The 20,450-nt window shown below is 47.9% G+C and overlaps 1 protein-coding gene across 4 annotated transcripts in view; it reads left to right on the forward strand.

Annotated features, from left to right (window-relative positions):
- The window catches only part of CNTFR (ciliary neurotrophic factor receptor), a 466,204-nt gene that overhangs the window by 391,888 nt on the left and 53,866 nt on the right, over positions 1–20,450 (forward strand). For all 4 annotated transcript variants that reach the window (XM_063128377.1, XM_063128378.1, XM_063128376.1 and 1 more), the window contains one exon: positions 16,258–16,375. In XM_063128377.1, the coding sequence (XP_062984447.1) occupies positions 16,258–16,375 (118 nt within the window). The remainder of the gene's footprint in view (positions 1–16,257; positions 16,376–20,450) is intronic.

Consider the following 20,450-nt stretch of genomic DNA (forward strand, 5'->3'; position numbering starts at 1 on the left):
TGCTGACTCCAAAAGGGGTTGAACAGGGTCGTAAACCGCCCAGAGAGCTTCAGCTATTGGGCGGTATAGAAATTCAATAAATAAATAAAATAAAATAAATTGATTCACTGTGAGTGTTCCAGGTGAACATTGGCAAAGGACCGAGGCCCTTGTGAGCATCACTTCGAATGTTTGAAAAGCACCTGATGCCACCACCCCCTGCTCCAGTGTCTGCCACAAAATCTTCCCCAGGCCAGGAGAATGCAGGGTTGGTGGGCACTTTCTCTCACAGCGGACTGGAACTCCAGGGATGGGTATGTGGCACGCCAGGGCCATGGAGCAGAAGGCTCCCAGGTGTCTCCTCATTATGCCCGACATAGAAGCATAGAATCATAGAACAGTAGAGTTGGAAGGGGCCTACAAGGCCATCGAGCCCAACCCCCTGCTCAGTGCAGGAATCCACCCTACAGCATCCCTGACAGATGGTGGTCCAGCTGCCTCTTGAAGGCCTCTAGCGTGGGAGAGCCCACAACCTCCCTAGGTAACTGATTCCATTAACTTGAGCCTGTTATTCCGTGTCCTGCACTCTGGGAGGATCGAGAAGAGATCCTGGCACTCCTCTGTGTGACAACCTTTTAAGTATTTGAAGAGTGCTCCCATGTCTCCCCTCAGCCTTCTCTTCTCCAGGCCAAACATGCCCAGTTCTTTCAGTCTCTCCTCATAGGGCTTTGTCTCCAGACCCCTGATCATCCTGGTTGCCCTCCTCTGAACAAGCTGAACACCTCCCCTTGCTTCAGCTTTTCCCTGGCCTAGGCAAGTTCCCTGTCTTGAGAACAGTAATCCAGCAGTGATGGATGAAGTTGTGGGGGAAACAGCCCTGATTCGCCTACTTCCGGCCGGCTTTCGGCAGAGCTGTGTTGCAACTGATCAGGGCAGTCCAGGCTTTAGTGACTTCTGGTGACATCCCTACTTTCAGATCGTTGTTCCGACCTGCCCATCTCTCTCCGATTCTGAACGGAGTGTTCCGTGTGCTTATTTCTCTCTTTCTCTCTCATAATCAATTTAACCATAATTATGCAATCAGCCTTAGAGACTCATGGGGTGGAAAACTGCAAAAGGGCTCCACAACAATGCCCCAAGTGTCTCAGGGGTGACCTTTTGGAGAAGTGCAAACTGACCTCTTCCCTGGAAGGGAAATAGATCGAGTTGAAGCAGGAGGGCAGCAGAGGACACGGCTAGTCCAAAGGCCACGAGATGGAGGAGCAGTCGGTGTCCGGGTTGGCATCGGTGCAGCACCTGTTTCCAGTCTTCATTCCTTCCCCTTTCCTTATCAAGCTGTAAGAATATTTTTTTAAAGCTGCATGAAAATTCAAATTTAAATACTTTTTTTTTTAAAGGAACACATTCATTTTGTATGCAGGTTATTATAAAACACACATTTTTTGTACTCGTTCTATCCTAAAACATGCATGTTTGCATTTTGAGCAGAGAAGAGTACCACAGAATTCAGGGAAATGTGAGAACCAACAGTTCCATGCCTTCCAACCTGTGTAGGAGTTTGGGCACTGTGGATCTGATTGGTGGGAGACCCAGGACAAATAAGAGGAAGGACTTCTCCACACAGCGCATAGTTGAACTATGGAATGTGCTACCACAAAATATAGTAACGGCCACCCATTTGGATGGCTTTCAAAGGGGGTTGGATAAATTCCTGGAGGAGGCGAAGGCTATCAATGGCTCCTAGCCCTGATGGTTGTGTGCTGCCTCCAGTATTCGAGGCAGTAAACCCATGTGCACCAGTTGCTGGGGAACATGGGTGGGAGGGTGCTGTTGCACCATGTCCTGCCTTGTTGGTCCTTGGCTGATGGCTGTTTGGCCACTGTGTGAACCGAGTGCTGGACTAGATGGACCCTTGGTCTGATCCAGCATGGTGCTTCTCATGTTCTTATGATCAGTTCGGTTTTTAAGCTGCCATGGCATGCTTCCCTGAGGGGATTTTTGAAATGGGTTTTGTGCAGCCTCACCCAGCTTGTGTTTTTCAGTCTGAAATAGATGTGGAGCCTCGAATCTGGATAAATGTTTGATATGTGGTTGGCATTTATCCCTATTAAATTTCATTCTGGGGTGAAAACAACAGAAAGAAATTTAATAGAGATAAATGCCAAGTTCTACACCTAGGAAAAAGAAACTAAATGAACAGTTACAAGATGGGGGATACTTGGCTCAGCAATACTACAAGCGAGAAGGATCTTGGAATTGTTGCAGATCGCAAGCTGAATATGAGCCAACAGTGCGATGTGGCTGCAAGAAAGGCAAATGCTATTTTGGGCTGCATTAATAGAAGTATAGCTTCCAAATCACGTGAGGTCCTGGTTCCTCTCTATTGAGCCCTAGTTTGTTTGTTTGTTTGTTTGTTTGTTTGTTTGTTTGTTAGTTACATATATATACCGCTCTATAGCCGAAGCTCTCGTTAGGCCTCATCTGATAGTTAGACCTCATCTTGGGTATTGCGTCCAGTTCTGGGCACCACACTTCAAGAAGGATGCAGACTAGCTGGAGGGGGTTCAGAGGAGAGAAATGAGGATGATCAGGGGTCTGGAAACAAAGCCCTATGAGGAGAGACTGAAAGAACTGGGTATGTTTAGCCTTTAGAAGACAAGACTGAGGGGAGAAATGATAGCACTCTTCAAGGACTTCAAAGGTTGTCACACAGAGGAGGGCCAGGATCTCTTCTCGATCCTCCCAGAGTGCAGGACACGGAATAATGGGCTCAAGATACAGGAAGCCAGATTCCGGCTGGACATCAGGAAAAACCTCCTGACTATTAGAGCAGTGCGACAATGGAACCCATGACGTAGGGAGGTGGTGGGCTCTCTCACCCTAGAGGCCTTCAAGAGGCAGCTGGACAACCATCTGCCAGGGATTCTTTAAGGTGGATTCCTGCAATGACCAGGGCATTGGACTCAATGGCCATAGAGGCTCCTTCCAACTCTACTATTCAGTGATTCTATACCCTTTGAGTACTTTTTAAATATATTTAAAATTCCTTTTCAACTAGTGGAATCTGAGGTCTCTCCTGCCCCTTAGGCTCGCCTGGGGAAGAATGCAGTCAGGGTGTGCTGGGAGCCACACTCTGCTCCCGCACCAGCAGGGCCTAACATGCGCCTCCCAGGCTCAGTCCAAACTGCCCATCCTGCAATCTTGCTTAGGGCCCTAAAGGCTGCCAGAAGTTCAATGTGCGCCTGGTGGTCTGCCGCATGAAACTTTCTGCCATCTTTCTTTGTACAGAATGGACACCAACTGCAGGTGGCTGAGGGCGGGGGGGGCTGCTTGGCCCCTTTCTCATCCTGCTGTTTCTCTTCCCCTCCGCAGCTGCTTCTCTCCCCATGGGGCAAATGATACGGGGGGGGCTGTATTTTGTCCACGCGCACACACACAAGGAAGATTATGCGGGGTGGGTTTTGTGTGAGAAAAAGTCCCAAGAAGAAAGAACTAACACACACACACACACACACACACACACACACGGTCACTGTCATGCTTGAGATTCCAGCTACGTCCTGTGGCTGAATTTGATCATTTTAAAATAGTTTGTACAACCCGAAGCATCAAATGCTTCTCTCATACCATTTCAGCCAAAGGGGTGCACTCTTTGGAGCGGGGTGTCAAACCCCTTTCAGCCCAGGGACTGAATTCACTTCTGGAGGAGCTCCCAGGTGCTGCTTTCCAGTGGGGGCGGGGGAGGGCAAAGGCAAAAAAAACCCCACATTGGGGGCATAAATACAAAACATACCAGCCGGTTGTAGGTTAAACCCCCAGAGTGCTGTAAGGGAGGAATTTCAGCCTTTCTGGACGCAGGAAGGGGAGGAACTGAGCAGAAGATGGGGATCCACGGATGCACCGCGGCACCCATGTGAGGACGCACAGTTGCACAGTTGCAAACCCTGCACTCGCTCCTTAGCGTGGGGACGGCTCGTGGCACCAATGCACCGTCACCAAGATGGCCCCCTGGAAGCACAAAGCGGTTTAAAAGTTCACACATTTGTCACAGAATCATAGAATCATAGACTAGCAGAGTTGGAAGGGGCCTACAAGGCCATCGAGTCCAACCTCCTGCTCAATGCAGGAATCCACCCTAAAGCATCCCTGACAGGTGGTTGTCCAGCTGCCTCTTGAAGGCCTCTAGTGTGGGAGAGCCCACAACCTCCCTAGGTAATTGATTCCATTGTCGTACTGCTCTAACAGTCAGGAAGTTTTTCCTGATGTCCAGCCGGAATCTGGCTTCCTTTAACTTGAGCCCGTTATTCCGTGTCCTGCACTCCGGGAGGATCGAGAAGACATCCTGGCCCTCCTCTGTGTGATAACCTTTCCAGGATTTGAAGAGTGCTCTCATGTCTCCCCTCCATCTTCTCTTCTCCAGAACATGCCCAGTTCTTTCAGTCTCTCTTCATAGGACGTCCGAGATGCCCTGACTCTGGAGAATAGCCATAAGGACAGGATGCAGCCCTCAAGTCTTCCTTGTGAGCCACCCTGGCACATCCCTCTGGAAGACGGAGCACAGAGGCAGGCTTGTCTAATGCAGCCCAGCGATGCTTCCGCGTCCTCTGTGCGCAACAGAAGCCTCTGTGCGGTGCTGCCATCCTGTGGTATCCGTGAAACACGACTCCTCTTGCAAAATCCAGCAAGGCTTCTTTCTTGTGCACACAGGCCAGAAAGGGGTGGGATGCGTTAGCCCCGGGGGTGACTCTTCCTCCCCCTGAATGCACGGCTGCCCTTGAGCTGGCTGCCTGTCTGTCCTGCATCTGGAGCAAAGCAGAGGTGTGATGGAGCAGGAGAGAGGGAGGGAGGCAGGGAGGGCAGCCGGGGTCTCAACAATGTCCCCCCCCTCCATGTTTTTTTGCTGTGGGTCTGTTTGAATAATCTATCCGTCAGACTCATTATCCAGGCTCTGGCCTTCGTCTGGTGTCTGAAGGCTGAAATAGCCATTAGTGGAGATGCTCATGTCATACCAGAGTAGGGAGTGAGATGATAAAGGCGGAAAAGAGGATGTGCCTCCCTCCCCCCTCTCTCTCTCTTTCTCTCTCTCTCTCTCCCTCTCTCTCTCTCCTTCTCCCTCTCTCCCCCTCCCTCTCTCCCTTACAAATTTGAAGCCATGCATCTCTTCCAACTTCTGCTTTAAGACCTTAGGTCAGAGCTATCCAACGGCTCGGGCTTACAATAAATTACCCTGCGAAGCAACGAGGGCTTGTAAACAGCACAGGCGTCTGCAGCTGCTCATCCGTCTCCCAGTTCCATAGGAAGCTCTCCTATACCAGTACGGCTATGTTGTCCTTCTAGACCAGCATGCTCTACTCTGACTGGCAGTGGTGATTTAGGGTCTGAGAGAGAGAGGGGGGGGGGGGTCTTTGACATCAACGGCTAGCCGATCCTTTAAAGATGTGGGAAGTTGAACCTAGAACCTGCTGCATGCGAAGTGTAGGGTTCTCCCACGGAGCTAGGGTCCCGCTGCTTCGCAGCCTAGGAGAGACAGCTGAGGAGGGAACACTGGCACTGAGCACTGGGACATGACTGGCAAGACCTGGGCTTGTGAGTTCAAAGCAAAGCACTTTGCAAAAGACCGGGGCTGGATCGGTGGTGGTGGTGGTGGTGGGTTTCCTTTTATCAAGGCAGCTTAGTGGACATTATTGTTGTTTGGAGAGTTTTGGTGCAGGCGAATCTGACCAGAACAAAGGTAAAGAAAGGCAGAAAATCCTATTTCCAGGTGAAAACGAGAGAGGGTCTGGCACCAGGCACCTCCTGCTCCAAATGAGCGAATGGGCTGATCTGGATTCAGTCTCGCTTCCTCAGCCTCTGGCAGCATCCACAGGACCAGCCTGGTGATGCAAGTCAGGGGAAGAAGCTCCCACCTCCGGTCACCTGCTCCAGCTACTGACCCAACGTTCCCAGGGAAGTATGAGAAATTCATTTCAGTTCATCTTTGATCAGGATTTGCCCAGTTCGCACCTTCCAGACCAAACATGGACTCAGATGTAATCCGAACCTGCAGTGAAATCCACGGACCAAACCAATTATGTTCAATAAGCATGAACACTTTTGAAAAATGCACCCAAACATGCTTTAATCAATGGGAGAAGAATGCACACATTTCAAAGAACTGTAAAAATTGGGTGGGGAGAAATATGCATGAAAATATACTTGGATTTTCATGTGAAAAATAAAAAAACAAATCTGATACCGAGTTGAGTCGGGACCAGGTTGGAGGTGGAATTCGGAGAACTTTAGCCAGCTCCAGTTTTGCTGATTTGCACCTCCTGAGACATTACTTGAGGCCTTTAGGATGCATAAGCACCCAATTTTGGCCCACTTTGTGGCTGTTGCCCTTTTCTTGCATGGACAGAGGCATGAATAGCGATTGTCTGGATTAGTAGCCATGCACACCTCAGCTGAACCCCGTCATGGAAGATTTGCTGCCATGTGCAGGATTGGCACTTATGCCCCTGACAGGCTGCAAGGACGTTGGAATCCACCTCTGATTTGTATCATCCTGCATCCACAGAAAGACCTACCCTTTTCAAAGAATCATAGAATAGCAGAGTCGGAAGGGGCCTACAAGGCCATCGAGTCCAACCCCCTGCTCAATGCAGGAATCCACCCTAAAGCATCCCTGACAGATGCTTGTCCAGCTGCCTCTTGAAGGCCTCGAGTGTGGGAGAGCCCACCACCTCCGTAGGTAACAGATTCCATTGTCATACTGTTCTAACAGTCAGGAAGTTTTTCCTGATGTCCAGCTGGAATCTAGCTTCCTTTAACTTGAGCCCGTTATTCCGTGTCCTGCACTCTGGGAGGATCGAGAAGAGATCCTGGCCCTCCTCTGTGTGACAACCTTTTAAGTATTTGAAGAGTGCTCTCATGTCTCCCCTCAATCTTCTCTTCTCCAGGCTAAACATGCCCAGTTCTTTCAGTCTCTCTTCATAGGGCTATGTTTCCAGACCCCTGATCATCCTAGTTGCCCTCCTCTGAACACGCTCCAGATTGTCTGCATCCTTCCTGCATCCCACAGGCAGGATTCCCGTGCCTTTACTAACTGTGTATAGGTGCATCAATGATAGGGCAACTTAGCCTGTTGGGTTTCTGCCTGTTGGACCCAGGAGCCCTACAAGGAAAAAGGATTGCAAATTTAAGTATCAGCTATCTGAAATCCAGCCCCTAAACCCTACACTGATGCAGTCTCCCTTGAAGATTGAAGCTGGACGGGCCTCATTATTCATCTCACTGTCAAGAATGCAAACAGAGACACAAAAGAGAAATTGATATGGGGTATGCAAGCTTTTGACTTTCACGTAACTCTTCATCAGACCTTGATTCATGGAACGGCGTCATCCTTCATCTCTCTTAGACTTTGATACAAACATGACAGATGCTGTTTGATGCTTACTGAAGAGAAATGGGGTGGGGTGGAGGAGCGTTTAAAATTTCTTCAAAGTCCGTCCGGAGCGGTCACCTTCCGCCAACCCTGGCATCCTTTGAGAGCGAGCTAATTGTCTCGTTCCTAAGCAGGGCAGCTTTCGCTCAACCCCGGTTACCTGCCAGGAAGCAGAAGGCCCAGCTAAAGGAACACGGTTCGGATTTCTGTGGAGGCAGCAGTCTCACGCCTGTCGATAGCGCCAGGTTTGATCGTGCACTTAATTCAGCCGTTGGGTCACGTGCCATTTGTCTGCTCCTCCCCAAACATCCAGGCACTTAGTCCGTGCATGCAAAATGGATTTTCTGGGAATTTGCAAGTCAATCCATTCATTAGTTGGGGGCTTTAAATTAATTAAAGGACCTGGAGTCTTTTTAAGGAATTTAACATCTCTGTCAGTCTCTGTAATAGAATAAAACAGACTCCAAGGCCTGTTTGGGATTTTCGGCTGCTGTGGCCAGAGGCTGCCTTCAAAGTCACAAGGTTGCCAGTTATTTTTAACTCTTCTTACCAGAAAGCTTGCAAGCTTCTGCAAATGGGGCTCACCCTTTATCCATGTGCTTCCTGGGCAGGGCTGCTCAGGGCCAGCCAGGCCTTCGGGGCTCTGCAAGTCTTTCCTATTAGGGGAGAACTAGGAACCTGCCGTGCAAGTATCTGGGATGCAGGGTATCAGCCCTGCGCTTTAGTCCTTGCTGTAGCTGAGCATTCCTGGGGCGTGTTTACTATCTTTTAAATTAAAGCTGTAATTTAGGGCTTTGATGGACCTTTGATGCTGCCTGAGAGCTTGGGGCACCTTTATGGTCTTTTAAAATTAAAAAATGTGACTTTTAGGTCTCTGAATTATGCAGCTCATACTGAGTTCTGTGCTCAAGCAGATTGCACACTGCCCATGGGGGATGATGGGTTTGAGAGTCCCAAGGGTTCTGGTGGAGAGAGCCTTTGACGCCTTGGCTGCTAGCCTGGTCTCCACATGCAGCGGAATGAGGTGGTAGAATGGCTTGCGGGTGCAGGATGACATCTTTGAAGGCTCCCCAATGTTAAAGGAAACAGACAGACAGATAAACCGCTTCCTGGCAAGTAGAAAGCTAGTACAGCAGGGAGCATGCTGTACACTTCTTTACTTTCAGGAATTTATATCCATGGAGGAACATTTTTTTAAAAAATAAATAAATCCCCACACGTGTAGTCTGAAGCAATGGGATCCATTTTAACACCTCAGGATTCCAGATACTGCCTCTTTCTGCTGCATCTGTAGGTCAAGCACCTGTCAGAGCCTTCAGGCATGATCTAGGCAGCTAAAAATGATCGAAAGGTTTTCCAAAATAATGGCTTTTTAGTTGAAATATGAAAAGACTATCAGGCACTTCCAGATGGAGAGTTTTTGCCAGCTTTCAGCACTGTAAAAGGTTCTCTTCTGTGCAACTATTAGCCTGTTGCAGGAAGATAAAAGCAAGGGACGATCAGTCCCTAATATTAGTCCACTAATTGCATAGATTGGCCATAGAATTGATGAACGGTTTACGGAATAGTTAATGGCTTGGAAATTGAACACGCGCACCATCGCACATTTCTGTGTCCGTGTCAATATGCATGAATAACTCAGAAAAAATTACACATAATTTGTTATTATCCAATTTGCTAAGTGTTTGGGAAAGACTAAGCTCCCTACTAGCCTCTCTCTCTCTCTCTCTCTCTCTCTCTCTCTCTCTCTCTCTCTCACACACACACACACACACACACACACCTTCAGATTTAATGCACAACAGAAATTAAGATCCTTTACAATGTAGGAAATAGGTGATCTTGATGATATATGAATCTAATTTAGGGTAAATGCAGTTGTGACATAGGATGATAGTTAACCTAAATTAATGCTTTCAATCTTGTCTGGTTTGACAGTTTTCACATTAGATTGTGTCTCACAAACTTGTGAAAACTATTATGACAACAACAACAAAAGGATTCTAAGACGATTGGCTGATCTTGCCTGACAAGCTGCAACTGCTGAAACTCCCTCTCCTGCTCCACTATTAGAGGTGTCGGAGTCCTGCTGCCCTCCTTTGCACCTGGCTGCTGGACGAAATTGGTGCCAATGAGGAATTCTCCCCCTTCCGTCCCCCAAAGCAATAAATACCCATTTCGGAAGAAGGCCTTTCCTCAAGACAAAGGGCAGGAGCGGAGAGGGTTCCGTCCCCCCACCAGGCCTGCTCAGGCCTGTCTTACCCCTTTCCTCCTTTTCTTTCCCAACTCTGCAGCTACTGAACATGCTCAGTCCTCATAATATTGTTTCGGGGAGGGGTGGTGGTAGGTAGGTTTCTTTAAAGTTTTGGGGTGAGGATTTGTGGAACTTCCGCATGCCTTAAGCTTCAGCTAACCATGCTGATCCATCCTTCTTGTTTCTCAGTGATCCAGGGGCTATCTTCACGATGCCCAAGTTGGCGCTGTGTTCCCCCAAACCCTGCGGGATTGAGCCAGATGATCCCCACACCAAGGAGCAAGCGCAGGGTCCATGGCAGTCATCCGCCCCCTCTCCCCATGGCAAGGCAACACGGGCGTTCTGGCATCCATTCCGCTTGCTGGCCTGCCCCCTGCCCTCTGCCCAGGTGGACGGTGACCAATTAGGACATCCCCTCCCACCCAGCCCCGGAGCGGCTACGGAGCGAGGACAGGCTGGCAGAAGAGCCGGGCTGCCCTCGCTTTGGCTGCAAAAGTCAGGGTAATTCCCCATATTTTCAGCCGCGCATCTTCAGCTGTTTGCCCCTGGGTGGCTTCAAATCTGCAGATGCATCATCTAACCGACGCCACACAGATTTTGAGCCACCCCGGGGCAAAGATGACGTCAAGACAGCCCCCCAGGTTTGTTTTTATGGCTGTTAGCACTCAGCACCCGCGTTTGTGATTAGAGGGAGAGATTCTTTTGATATTTTCATATTGCAGAGTGTGCTTTTAAATTAAGTATCCATTGTGACACTGTTTTGGATTCTCGTTATAGGGAAATGCTATGGATAATAATGTACTGTTGATGTATTCATGTTTTTGTCTGTTGTGTTGTGACCCGCTTTGAAAGTAGCATATACAGAAAAGCAGTATACAAATGAAATGTCTGGCTTTCATCTTGGAGAATACACACACACACACACACACACACACACACACACACACACACACACACGCCCCTTTTCTGTTTGAAAGTACAACCGTGATTCAGTGCTGCTGTCTTCCTCAACGTAAGGGAGACATCAGTACCTTTATGATATCAGCAGCAGTTATGCCAATCCAAACCCTCAGCTCAGACCTATTTGCATGCCTAATAACCAGCACACATCCCATATGGAAAGGGGCAAAGACTGCAGTACTGAATAGGCCTGGAAGGCAAAGGTCAAAAATGAATGTGGATGTAAAGAAACAACCACCAACCAATGCAGCAGCTGTCGAGAAACACAAATGGAAGGGACAGAGAAGAACTTGTGGGCGGAAGGAAGAGAGGAGTTTGGAGAATTGGTTGGGTGTTTTCACTCACTTGGGCTTTTGTGAGGAGGGGTGCAACTGTATAAGAATTAAGGGGGGGAGGAGGGCGGGGAGGATCCCAAGGGATGGAGAAGAGGGGGAAGCATGAGCCAAGGGAAATAAAAATGTCCCAAAGCCAGCTGTGGGAGGGAAGCAGGGACTGGCCACCCATTCCTTCCATACATGTCTCTTCTATTTTGGGATGCTCTGGAGAGGCAGGATCGTTGCAGGCTTCCCGTTGGAATAAAGAGACGACGTCTCAGGATATTGGAAATGTAGGCTTTATTCCTTGAAGTAGCCCAATGCATTGCAGCCCTGCATCCTATATATGGGCCTGCAGAGATCTCTGAAAAGATCTCTCTCCAAGAGGAATCCTGGGGCCTTCATTCCATTGGGCTATTTGGGATGTTCTCCAGTTTTGTCAGACGCCGGGCTTCCGATTGGGGCTTCCGATTGGGGCAACTGTTTGGCCAATGTGAGAAACAGGAGGCTGGACTAGACAGGCCTTTGGTCTGAAACAGTATATGGTGTTTTGTATGTTGTAGGGTGACCATATTTGGGAAACCAAAAAAGAGGACACCTAGTGTGTGTGTGGGGAAGCAGCTTTCTGAGTCCTGCAGCCACCTTAAAGAACCCAATTGGAGTGGAGGAAAGGAAAGGATTTCATTCTGCACCACCACCATCCACTCCAATTGGGGCCTTTTCTATAATGTCCACGAATGACCCACTTTCCCCGTTAAGACCTCAACTGGAGCTTGGGGTGGGGGAATGAGGTGCCTCAAGAAAGCATGTCACTCCCTCCTGCCATGCTAATGGCAGCCTTAAAGGGGAAGGTGTGTCATTCCAGGACATTATTGAAAATTATAGAAAATCCCCCCTGACACCATGAAAAGAACAAAAACCAGGACAAATCCAGGGAAATCCTGACAGTTGGTCACCCTAGTATGTTGTTATCATCAATGTATTTGTGCAAGGAAGAAAAAGCTTTTCATAGTCTAGCTTATGTCAAGGCAGGAGTGGAGGTGGGGTCCTTCACCAAAAAGGAATTAAGCAAACTCCTGACAGATCCTCCAAGTTCAGAAGAAGTCTACCTCAGAATATCATTTGCTGGGGAGGGGGGAGGCGGGAGGGGGAGGCCAAGGGATGGGGAGGGCTCTTGCCATCATCTCCTATTCATCTCATTGGCCACTCTTGGAAACTGAATGGGATGATGGAAGCTGCAGTCGAATACATCTGGATGTTGGGAACGTCTGTTTTAGATGGATCTTTAATCTCAGCAAACAGGGTCCTTTTTATGTCCTGGAGGAAAACAACTGTGTGTATGGAGCGCGCACACACACGCACACATCCAGAACTTCACACCACTCCCACCCCCCTTCCTTCCATCTGTCCTGGGGTGAGTCCCCCCCCCATCTCTCCTCTCTCATGAATCCGCCTTAGTCCATTCTCTGGTCTCATTCCCACGACTGCAGTGGGATCGTCCATTTTGAGGAGGAACGGAGCCAAGCCAGGCGGGGAATATTGTAGCCACAGGCTTCAATGTGGGGGGAAAACTGGAGGTGTGTGTCTGTAGGAGGAAAGAGGCCAGCAGAAGGGAGCCTGGTGCTTGGCTGACTCTTGCTACGGGGATCTGACCCAGAACAGCCAGCCCTTGAGCGTCGGTTGCGAGTGGTTGTGGCTTCTTTGCACTGAGATGAACGCTCCTCTCCTCCTCCTCCTCCTCCTCCTCCTCCTCCATGAAGGGATTGTGTCCTGCAACAAGCCCTGTGGGGGATAATGCGAGGACTCCGGGGCTTGAAGACTTGATATATGCTTGTAATTACGGGAGGTGGTTTAGTATGCTCTGTTCCGTGAGACAGCAGTACATTAGTCCCTTATGACCCCAAATTCAGTAAATCTTTGCGGTTACGGAGAAAAGGGATAGTTTCCTTCCCCCCGCCCCTTTCTAAGAGTAGATCTTGGATTGGATGGGGGAAGGCTATCCTCCAATGAAATTGATGGGAAGTAGATTCAGGACAGACAAAAAGGAAGTCCTTCCTCGTAGGACTCCTCCATAACTCATGGGATTTGCTGTCACAGGACTGTACTGATGGAAGCTATCTGAGATGGCATTAAAAGGGGTTAGACAAGTTTATGGAGGAGGAACTGCAGAGGTCTTTCAGTAGTTCTGAGTCATGATATCTCATGTGGAACCTCCATCTACAGAGGCACTCTACCTCTTGGTTCCAGATTTTTAGGTATCAGCTTTCTGGATGGCTTAGAAGTACCCTTACCATATACTGGGGTACTGTTCTTGCTGGCCATGTTTCTGGTGAGAGACTTACAAATGTCTCCTGGTGTCTTCTTTAGCTCTGTGTGTTCAGAATGTCAGTTCTGATCAGATAGATGAGCACATTTTCCTCTTTCAGACTTTTCTAGGAATCAATCTTGCAATTACACATATATCGAGTTTCATCTTCCTGGCTCAAGTGGGAGTAAGCTTAACCATTTGGGGGTACAGTTTGAGTTCCCAGTTTTGGAAGAGAAATAGGAAACTGTCAGATTCCGCCCTCCTCCACTAATCAAGTTGCCAGGGAGGATGTATGTACCAAATTTCAGGTTGCTCACACAATTATGAATAACCAAACAAATGCGGCACCTCGATGGCCTTGTAGGCCCCCTCCAACTCTGCTGTTCTATGATTCTATGAGTCAGTGGCTGAGCTCTGTTCTACGGATGCAAGCCCAGGACTCACAACATAGCAAACCTGGCAGTGGCAGAGGGGAAATCTGTTGTTCCTATTCCGGTGCGCCACCGAGACTCAGTCCCAGGAACTGACGGCTGTGTGGGAACACATCTAAGTCCACGCTCCTTTGCAACAGCATAAGCTTTTCCTCTTGCTCAGGGCACTACAGGAGCAGGGGCCTGGTCTACACCTGCAGCAGAATAAGGCAGTAGAGTGGACTGTGCCCTATAAGATACATGGGATGCCATTAAAACGATATCTTTGTCAACTTTAAGAGAGAGAAAAACAACAAAACAAACTCCATTCCAATGCAGACAGACAAAACTTAACACATCAGGGAGAAAGGCTAAAATCTAGGATGGTACTCCATAGGGTGACCATATTTTGGAAAACAAAAAGGAGGACAACATGGTCGCCCCCAAGGGGGCGTGCCCACCCAAACATAGCCTTGGTCACATGTCTGATTTTACAGCACACATTTAAGACAAATCTCTTCTTCATAACATCTTAATGTTAAAATCACTGAAATAAAGAACAAGTGAGAGATTCAATGTATCTGAAATTAACTTCACTCACTCCTACTTTTGTAGGTTTTGCTGTACTTTGAAGCTTTTGCTATACTCTTTGTGTTATTTTATTTATTTATTTATTTATTATTTATTTATTTATTTATTTATTTATTTTATTACATTTATATACTGCCCCACAGCCGAAGCTCTCTGGGCGGTTTACAACAATTAAAAATAGTAAACATTAAAAGTATACAAAAATTTAAAAAACATAAAAACAGTATAAAAACAACAGTATAAAAAGTGTTACATTCTCCCCTTCCCTCAAATATTTTTTCTGACTGTATCTTCACTCATTGCAAGCTGCTGTTGTTGTTAACAGGGTTTGCTACTGCCCCCAGATCTGTTTCAAATTTGGTATGGCTAAAGCTCTACCTAAAAGCTACGTTTCAGCTCTTTATCTTTAAAAATGACAGTTTAAAAAATAATAATTTTAAAACGTCATTTTTAAAAAAAATTCTAAAAAATCAATGGATGAGTGGATCTCTTTCAAATTTGGTGTGGCTAAAGCTCTACCTAAATCCTATCATGGTACAAAGTTTCATCACTTTATCTTTAAGAATGATGATTTTAAAAATAATAATTTTAAAACCTCAATTTTTAAAAAATTCCTAAAAAATCAATGGATGAGCGGATCTCTTTCAAATTTGGTGTGGCTAAAGCTCTACCTAAATCCTATCATGGTACAAAGTTTCATCGCTTTATCTTTAAGAATGATGATTTTAAAAATAATAATTTTAAAACCTCAATTTTTAAAAAATTCCTAAAAAATCAATGGATGAACAGATCTGTTTTAAATTTGGTGTGGCTAAAGCTCTACCTAAGTCCTTTCATGGTGCAAAGTTTCATCTCTTTATCTTTAAAAATGACGATTTTAAAAATAATAATTTTAAAACCTTAATTTTTAAAAAATTCCTAAAAAATCAGTGGATGAACAGATCTGTTTCAAATTTGGTATGACTAAAGCCCTTACTAAGAGCTACCATTGTGCCAAGTTTCATGTCTTTATCTTAAAAAATGACGGAGTTATAAGCATTTTTGTTAATTCCCATTAGAGCTACTCTTTGCAAAAAACCTGGATTTCCCCTCCCCCTCCCGGATCTGCCGGTTTACAACAAAAATCCGGACATATCCGGGCAAATCCGGGTCATATGGTCACCCTAGACTCCATTGTTATTTATTTATTTATCTTTACCTGCAGGACATTTTTCACAAAGGGGAGCATTCCAAAATGGCGGGGGCCTGGCTCCCTGCAGTGGTATATTCCATTCTACCACGTCCAAATTTCACCACTTCATTCTGCTGCATGTGAAGACGAAGTTACAGTGGTGGGTGGGAAGAGGGAGAGTGGGTCCACCCACTACCTTGGACACGCCCCCCCCCGGGTTTTCTTTTTCTAATGAGGGCAATGCAGGGGCTGGTTGGTGCTTGCCCGTCTGTCCTGCAAAGGGGAATTCTTTCCAGACGTGCTCTGGCTTTACACCGAGGTATTCTGGGCAGGTTTTTGCCAATGGCGCTGAAGGTATAAGATGTCACCTATGCATGATGCTCATGGAGCAAAGATACTGTAGAGCAGTGGTTCTCAACCTGGGGCGCTCCAGATGTGTTGGACTACAACTCCCAGAATGCCCCAGCCAGCTCTGCTGGCTGGGGCATTCTGGGAGATGCAGTCCAACACATCTGGAGTGCCCCAGGTTGAGAACCACTGCTGTAGAGGGAAGCCAGCCATTTTTCCATCAGGTGTGCCTATTAGCCAGTGTAGAGGTTCTATTCAAAAAGCAACGTAGGGATGGATTCACAGGGACCTAGTTAAAATGACACCTGTGAGGGTCCTGGCTGTTCCATGCCAGACAGCCCTAGAACTTCAGTAGACCTACAATACCCAGAGGAAGTCTGTGACAAGTAAACCAGCTTAAGCTTGCGCAGAAATGCCTCCTGTGGCACAACAGTCAACGTTGCTGCCAATAGAACCTAGAATGACCTCTGTTTCTCTCTCTCTCTCTCTCTCCCACCAGCGCCACCCAAGGAGCCCACCTTGATGTGCCGATCCAATAATTACCCCAACGGGTTCTACTGCAGTTGGCATCTGCCGAGCCCAACCTACATTCCTGACACCTTTAACGTCACTGTCATGTAAGTGGGGCTGGCGGGGGCGGGGGGGGGGCGACAGCAGGGCACAGGAAGGACTCTGTCATGTGGGATTGCTCTTCCTGCAGAAAACAGAAGTGTCAGGGGAGCTGCTGAAAGTCCAATGGGAGCCATGTAGGCAGACTGAGAACACAGAACGAGCCCTGTGCTCCATTGACGGATTTAATAAGCTTTGGGGCCAGCGCTCCAGGTGCATTGGACTCCTGCTCCTCCTGCTCTTAGTCCGCTGGAGTGGAGCTTAATTATGGGTAAAGCGGAGGGTGATCAGGTGCAAAGATAGGAATTTGGGAACCCGGCTATTTGGGCATACTGGCAGGGACGCCCTGGGTCTCCGGCTTTAAAGTTGATTCCTGCAATGAGCAGGGGGTTGGACTCGATGGCCTTGTCCAGCTCTATGATTCTATGGGCCTTGCTAGAACTACCGGATAATCCGTCTGGGAGGAGGGGCGACGGTGCGCTACAGCTAGCGCACGCCATTGCCCTTTTCCAGACGTCAACATGAGACGGGGCAAGGGAAAGCCCCGTCGCGTGCTCCACGTTTTCCCCCCTTAAAGGGCCATGTGTGCAGGAGCGCAACGCTGAAACAGGTAAGTCTTTTTTTAAAAAAAATAAAGGGTTCCCCACGCCCCTTGCCCCTGATTTCCCCCACACACAATGTCTGATGCCCCCCTGCCCGCTCGCTCGCTCGCCCGTCCTCCCCCCACTCCGCCATGCCTTGTCCCCGTACCCACTTGCCATGCCCGCTCGCCCGTGCCCGCTCGCCATGCCCGTCCCCCGATGCCCGATGCCCTGTCCTTCTTTCCCCCCCATCCCCCTTCCTCGATGCCCTGTCCTTCTTCTCCCCCCTCCTGCCGGGTCCGGCCTTTCCCCCGGCCCCTATCTCCCCCACCCCATGATTCCCCCCCGTGCTCCTCTATGAGCGCTGTGCCCAGTCCGTGGCTTCTCCCGGCTACTTGCAAGTAAGCGAGCAGCCAGGAAAAGCCACGGACCCTGCTAGACCTTCCGCAGCCCGGAAAAGCCGGGCCATAAGCGAATCCGCTTATCCCGGGTTAAGGGAGGTCTTAGCCCAGCCTGACCCCGGAATCCCCTGTGCGTCATCTGGATGCACAGGAGGGAGACCGGGCCTCACACCGCGCTAACGCCTCGTCTCACAACGGCCTATGAGTAGAGAAGGGTCTTTGCCAACACCATCGTAGGCTGGCTGGATGCCAAAGAGGAGAACTGGGCTCTTGAAACTTCAGCCGTTGTGTAGAAGAGGGGATTTCAGCTCATGTGGCCATGCAGCCTTCAGCTTTTGAAATCCCTTCTTCTACACAGCCATTAAAGGTGCAGGAGTTTGTCCTCTTTGGCATCTGGCCACTCCACCTGTTCTAGCCTCAGCACATGTTGGCTTGTGTGCCCATCCAGGCAGCTAAACTCACATCCAATCCACATCCATACAACTCAAATCTTCATCTTTATTGAAACACAACATGAAGAGTAAATAACAAATAAATGGAGGATCAATACATGGTTGTGGAAGGAAGAGATATGGCTGTTGAAATGAAAGAAAGGGTCTGGATGAGATGGATAGATGGAGGGATGGATGGATGGATGCAGTGAGGCTGTGACCCAGTTCCAGGCCAGAGGGACGGAGTCCTGAACTGAGGAAGAGGCAGTAGAAACCATATTAGAAGTTCTTCCTTGGGACAACTTCTTACCAGTGCATGGCAGCAAGGCCTGGTCAGTTGCCAATAGATTCATACAGGGCAAACTAGAGCAGTTACAAATGCAAAACCTCAGGGGCACCTTCCCAAATAACACAATGCCCACTTGGGGCAGGACGCCCTCTGCTAGTTGCTCTTTCACAGCATCAGAAGAGCTGGACTGGATCAAACCAAAGGACTGTCTTGATCCTCCATGAATTTGTCCAACCCCCTTTTAAATCCATCCATGTTGGTGCCCATCGTCACGTCTTGGGGTAACAAATTCCATAGTTTTATGTGTTGTGGGAAGTAGTCCATCCTTTTATCTGTCCTGAATCTCCCACCTATCATCTTCATGGGATAAACCCCGGGTTCCAGTATTTTGAGAGAGGGAGAAAAATGCCTCCCCATTCACTTTCTTCACACCGTACATAATTCTGTACACCTCTATCATGTCTCCTCTTAGCCTCCTTTTTTCCAAGCTAAACAATCCCAGCCCTTGTAACTTTCCCTCGTAGGGGAGGTGCTCCAGCCCCTTGATCACCCTTTCCTGCACTTTCCCCAGCTCTACATATATATTTTAAGTGTGGTCACCAGAAATGTATTCCAAGTGTGGTTGCACCACAGATTTGTGTAAAGGCAGTATGATACAGACAATTTTCATGGAGAGGTCAGGGATCAAACCTGGGACCCTTCTACGTGCAAAACAGAGGTTCTACGACTGAGCAATGGCCACTCCCCAAAGAGGGACAGGTCTCCTGAGCCTTTAATAATTGTATAGAAGTGGTAACTTGGGCAGAGGCAGTTCATCGTAGTTCATGGAGGAACATGCAAAACCAGAGCCGTAGACCAGGGTCCCAATCAGGCCCAGCATTGGGCAAAAGGCGGGATACAAATAAATATCATCATCATCATCATCATCATCATCATCATACGAAATGTGATGAAATGAAAGGCCCAGTGCTCTTCAACATTTTTATTAATGATTTGGACGAGGAGGTGCAGGGAACGCTGATCAAATTTGCAGATGACACAAAATTGGGTGGGATAGCGAATACCCTGGAAGACAGAAACAAACTTCAAAGTGATCTTGATAGGCTGGAGTGCTGGGCTGAAAACAACAGGATGAAATTTAATAGGGATAAATGCCAAGTTCTACATTTAGGGAATAGAAGCCAAAGGCACAGTTACAAGATGGGGGATACTTGGCTCAGCAATACTACAAACGAGAAGGATCTTGGAATTGTTGTAGATCACAAGCTGAATATGAGCCAACAGTGCGATATGGCTGCAAGAAAGGCAAATGCTATTTTGGGCTGCATTAATAGAAGTATAGCTTCCAAATCACGTGAGGTCCTGGTTCCTCTCTATTTGGCCCTGGTTAGGCCTCATCTAGAGTATTGCGTCCAGTTGTGGGCTCCACAATTCAAGAAAGACACAGACAAGCTGGAGCGTGTTCAGAGGAGGGCAACCAGGATGATCAGGGGTCTGGAAACAAAGCCCTATGAGGAGAGACTGAAAGAACTGGGCATGTTTAGCCTGGAGAAAAGAAGATTGAGGGGAGACAACCTTCAAATCCTTAAAAGGTTGTCACACAGAGGAGGGCCAGGATCTCTTCTCGATCCTCCCAGAGTGCAGGTCACGTAATAACGGGCTCAAGTTAAAGGAAGCCAGATTCCATCTGGACATCAGGAAAAACTTCCTGACTGTTAGAGCAGTACGACAATGGAATCAGTTACCTAGAGAGGTTGTGAGCTCTCCCACACTAGAGGCCTTCAAGAGGCAGCTGGACAACCCTCTGTCAGGGATGCTTCAGGGTGGATTCCTGCATTGAGCAGGGGGTTGGACTCGATGGCCTTGTAGGCCCCTTCCAACTCTGCTTTTCTATGATTTTATGATTCTATGAAAATGATAACAGAGCCCCTATACTACCGTATTTCTTCGATTCTAAGACACCATTGATTGTAAGATGCACACTAATTTCAGTACCACCAACAGAAAAAAAGCTTTGATTCTAAGAAATAATAAACGCACCCGCGATTCTAAGGCCGTAGCTAGACCTAAGGTTTATCCCAGGATCATCCCATGTTCGTCCCTGCCTGAGCGCTGGATGCCCTGTGTGGCACTTAGATGAACAGGTTTGACCCCAGGACAATCCTGGGATAAACCTTAGGTCTAGCCACGGCCTAATAAGACGCACCCCATTTTTAGAGATGTTTATATGGGGAAAAAGTGTGTCTTAGAATCAAAGAAATACAGTATTTATTGTATGACAAGAAACAAAGTCACATGAACGTAATTGAAAGGTTTCCACGAACACATAGGCACGACACCTATTAACACAATAACAAGTATATAATGGTGCAGTTGTAAGG

The sequence above is a fragment of the Elgaria multicarinata genome, chromosome 6 (genome assembly GCF_023053635.1).
Source record: "Elgaria multicarinata webbii isolate HBS135686 ecotype San Diego chromosome 6, rElgMul1.1.pri, whole genome shotgun sequence".
Lineage (NCBI taxonomy): Eukaryota > Metazoa > Chordata > Lepidosauria > Squamata > Anguidae > Elgaria > Elgaria multicarinata.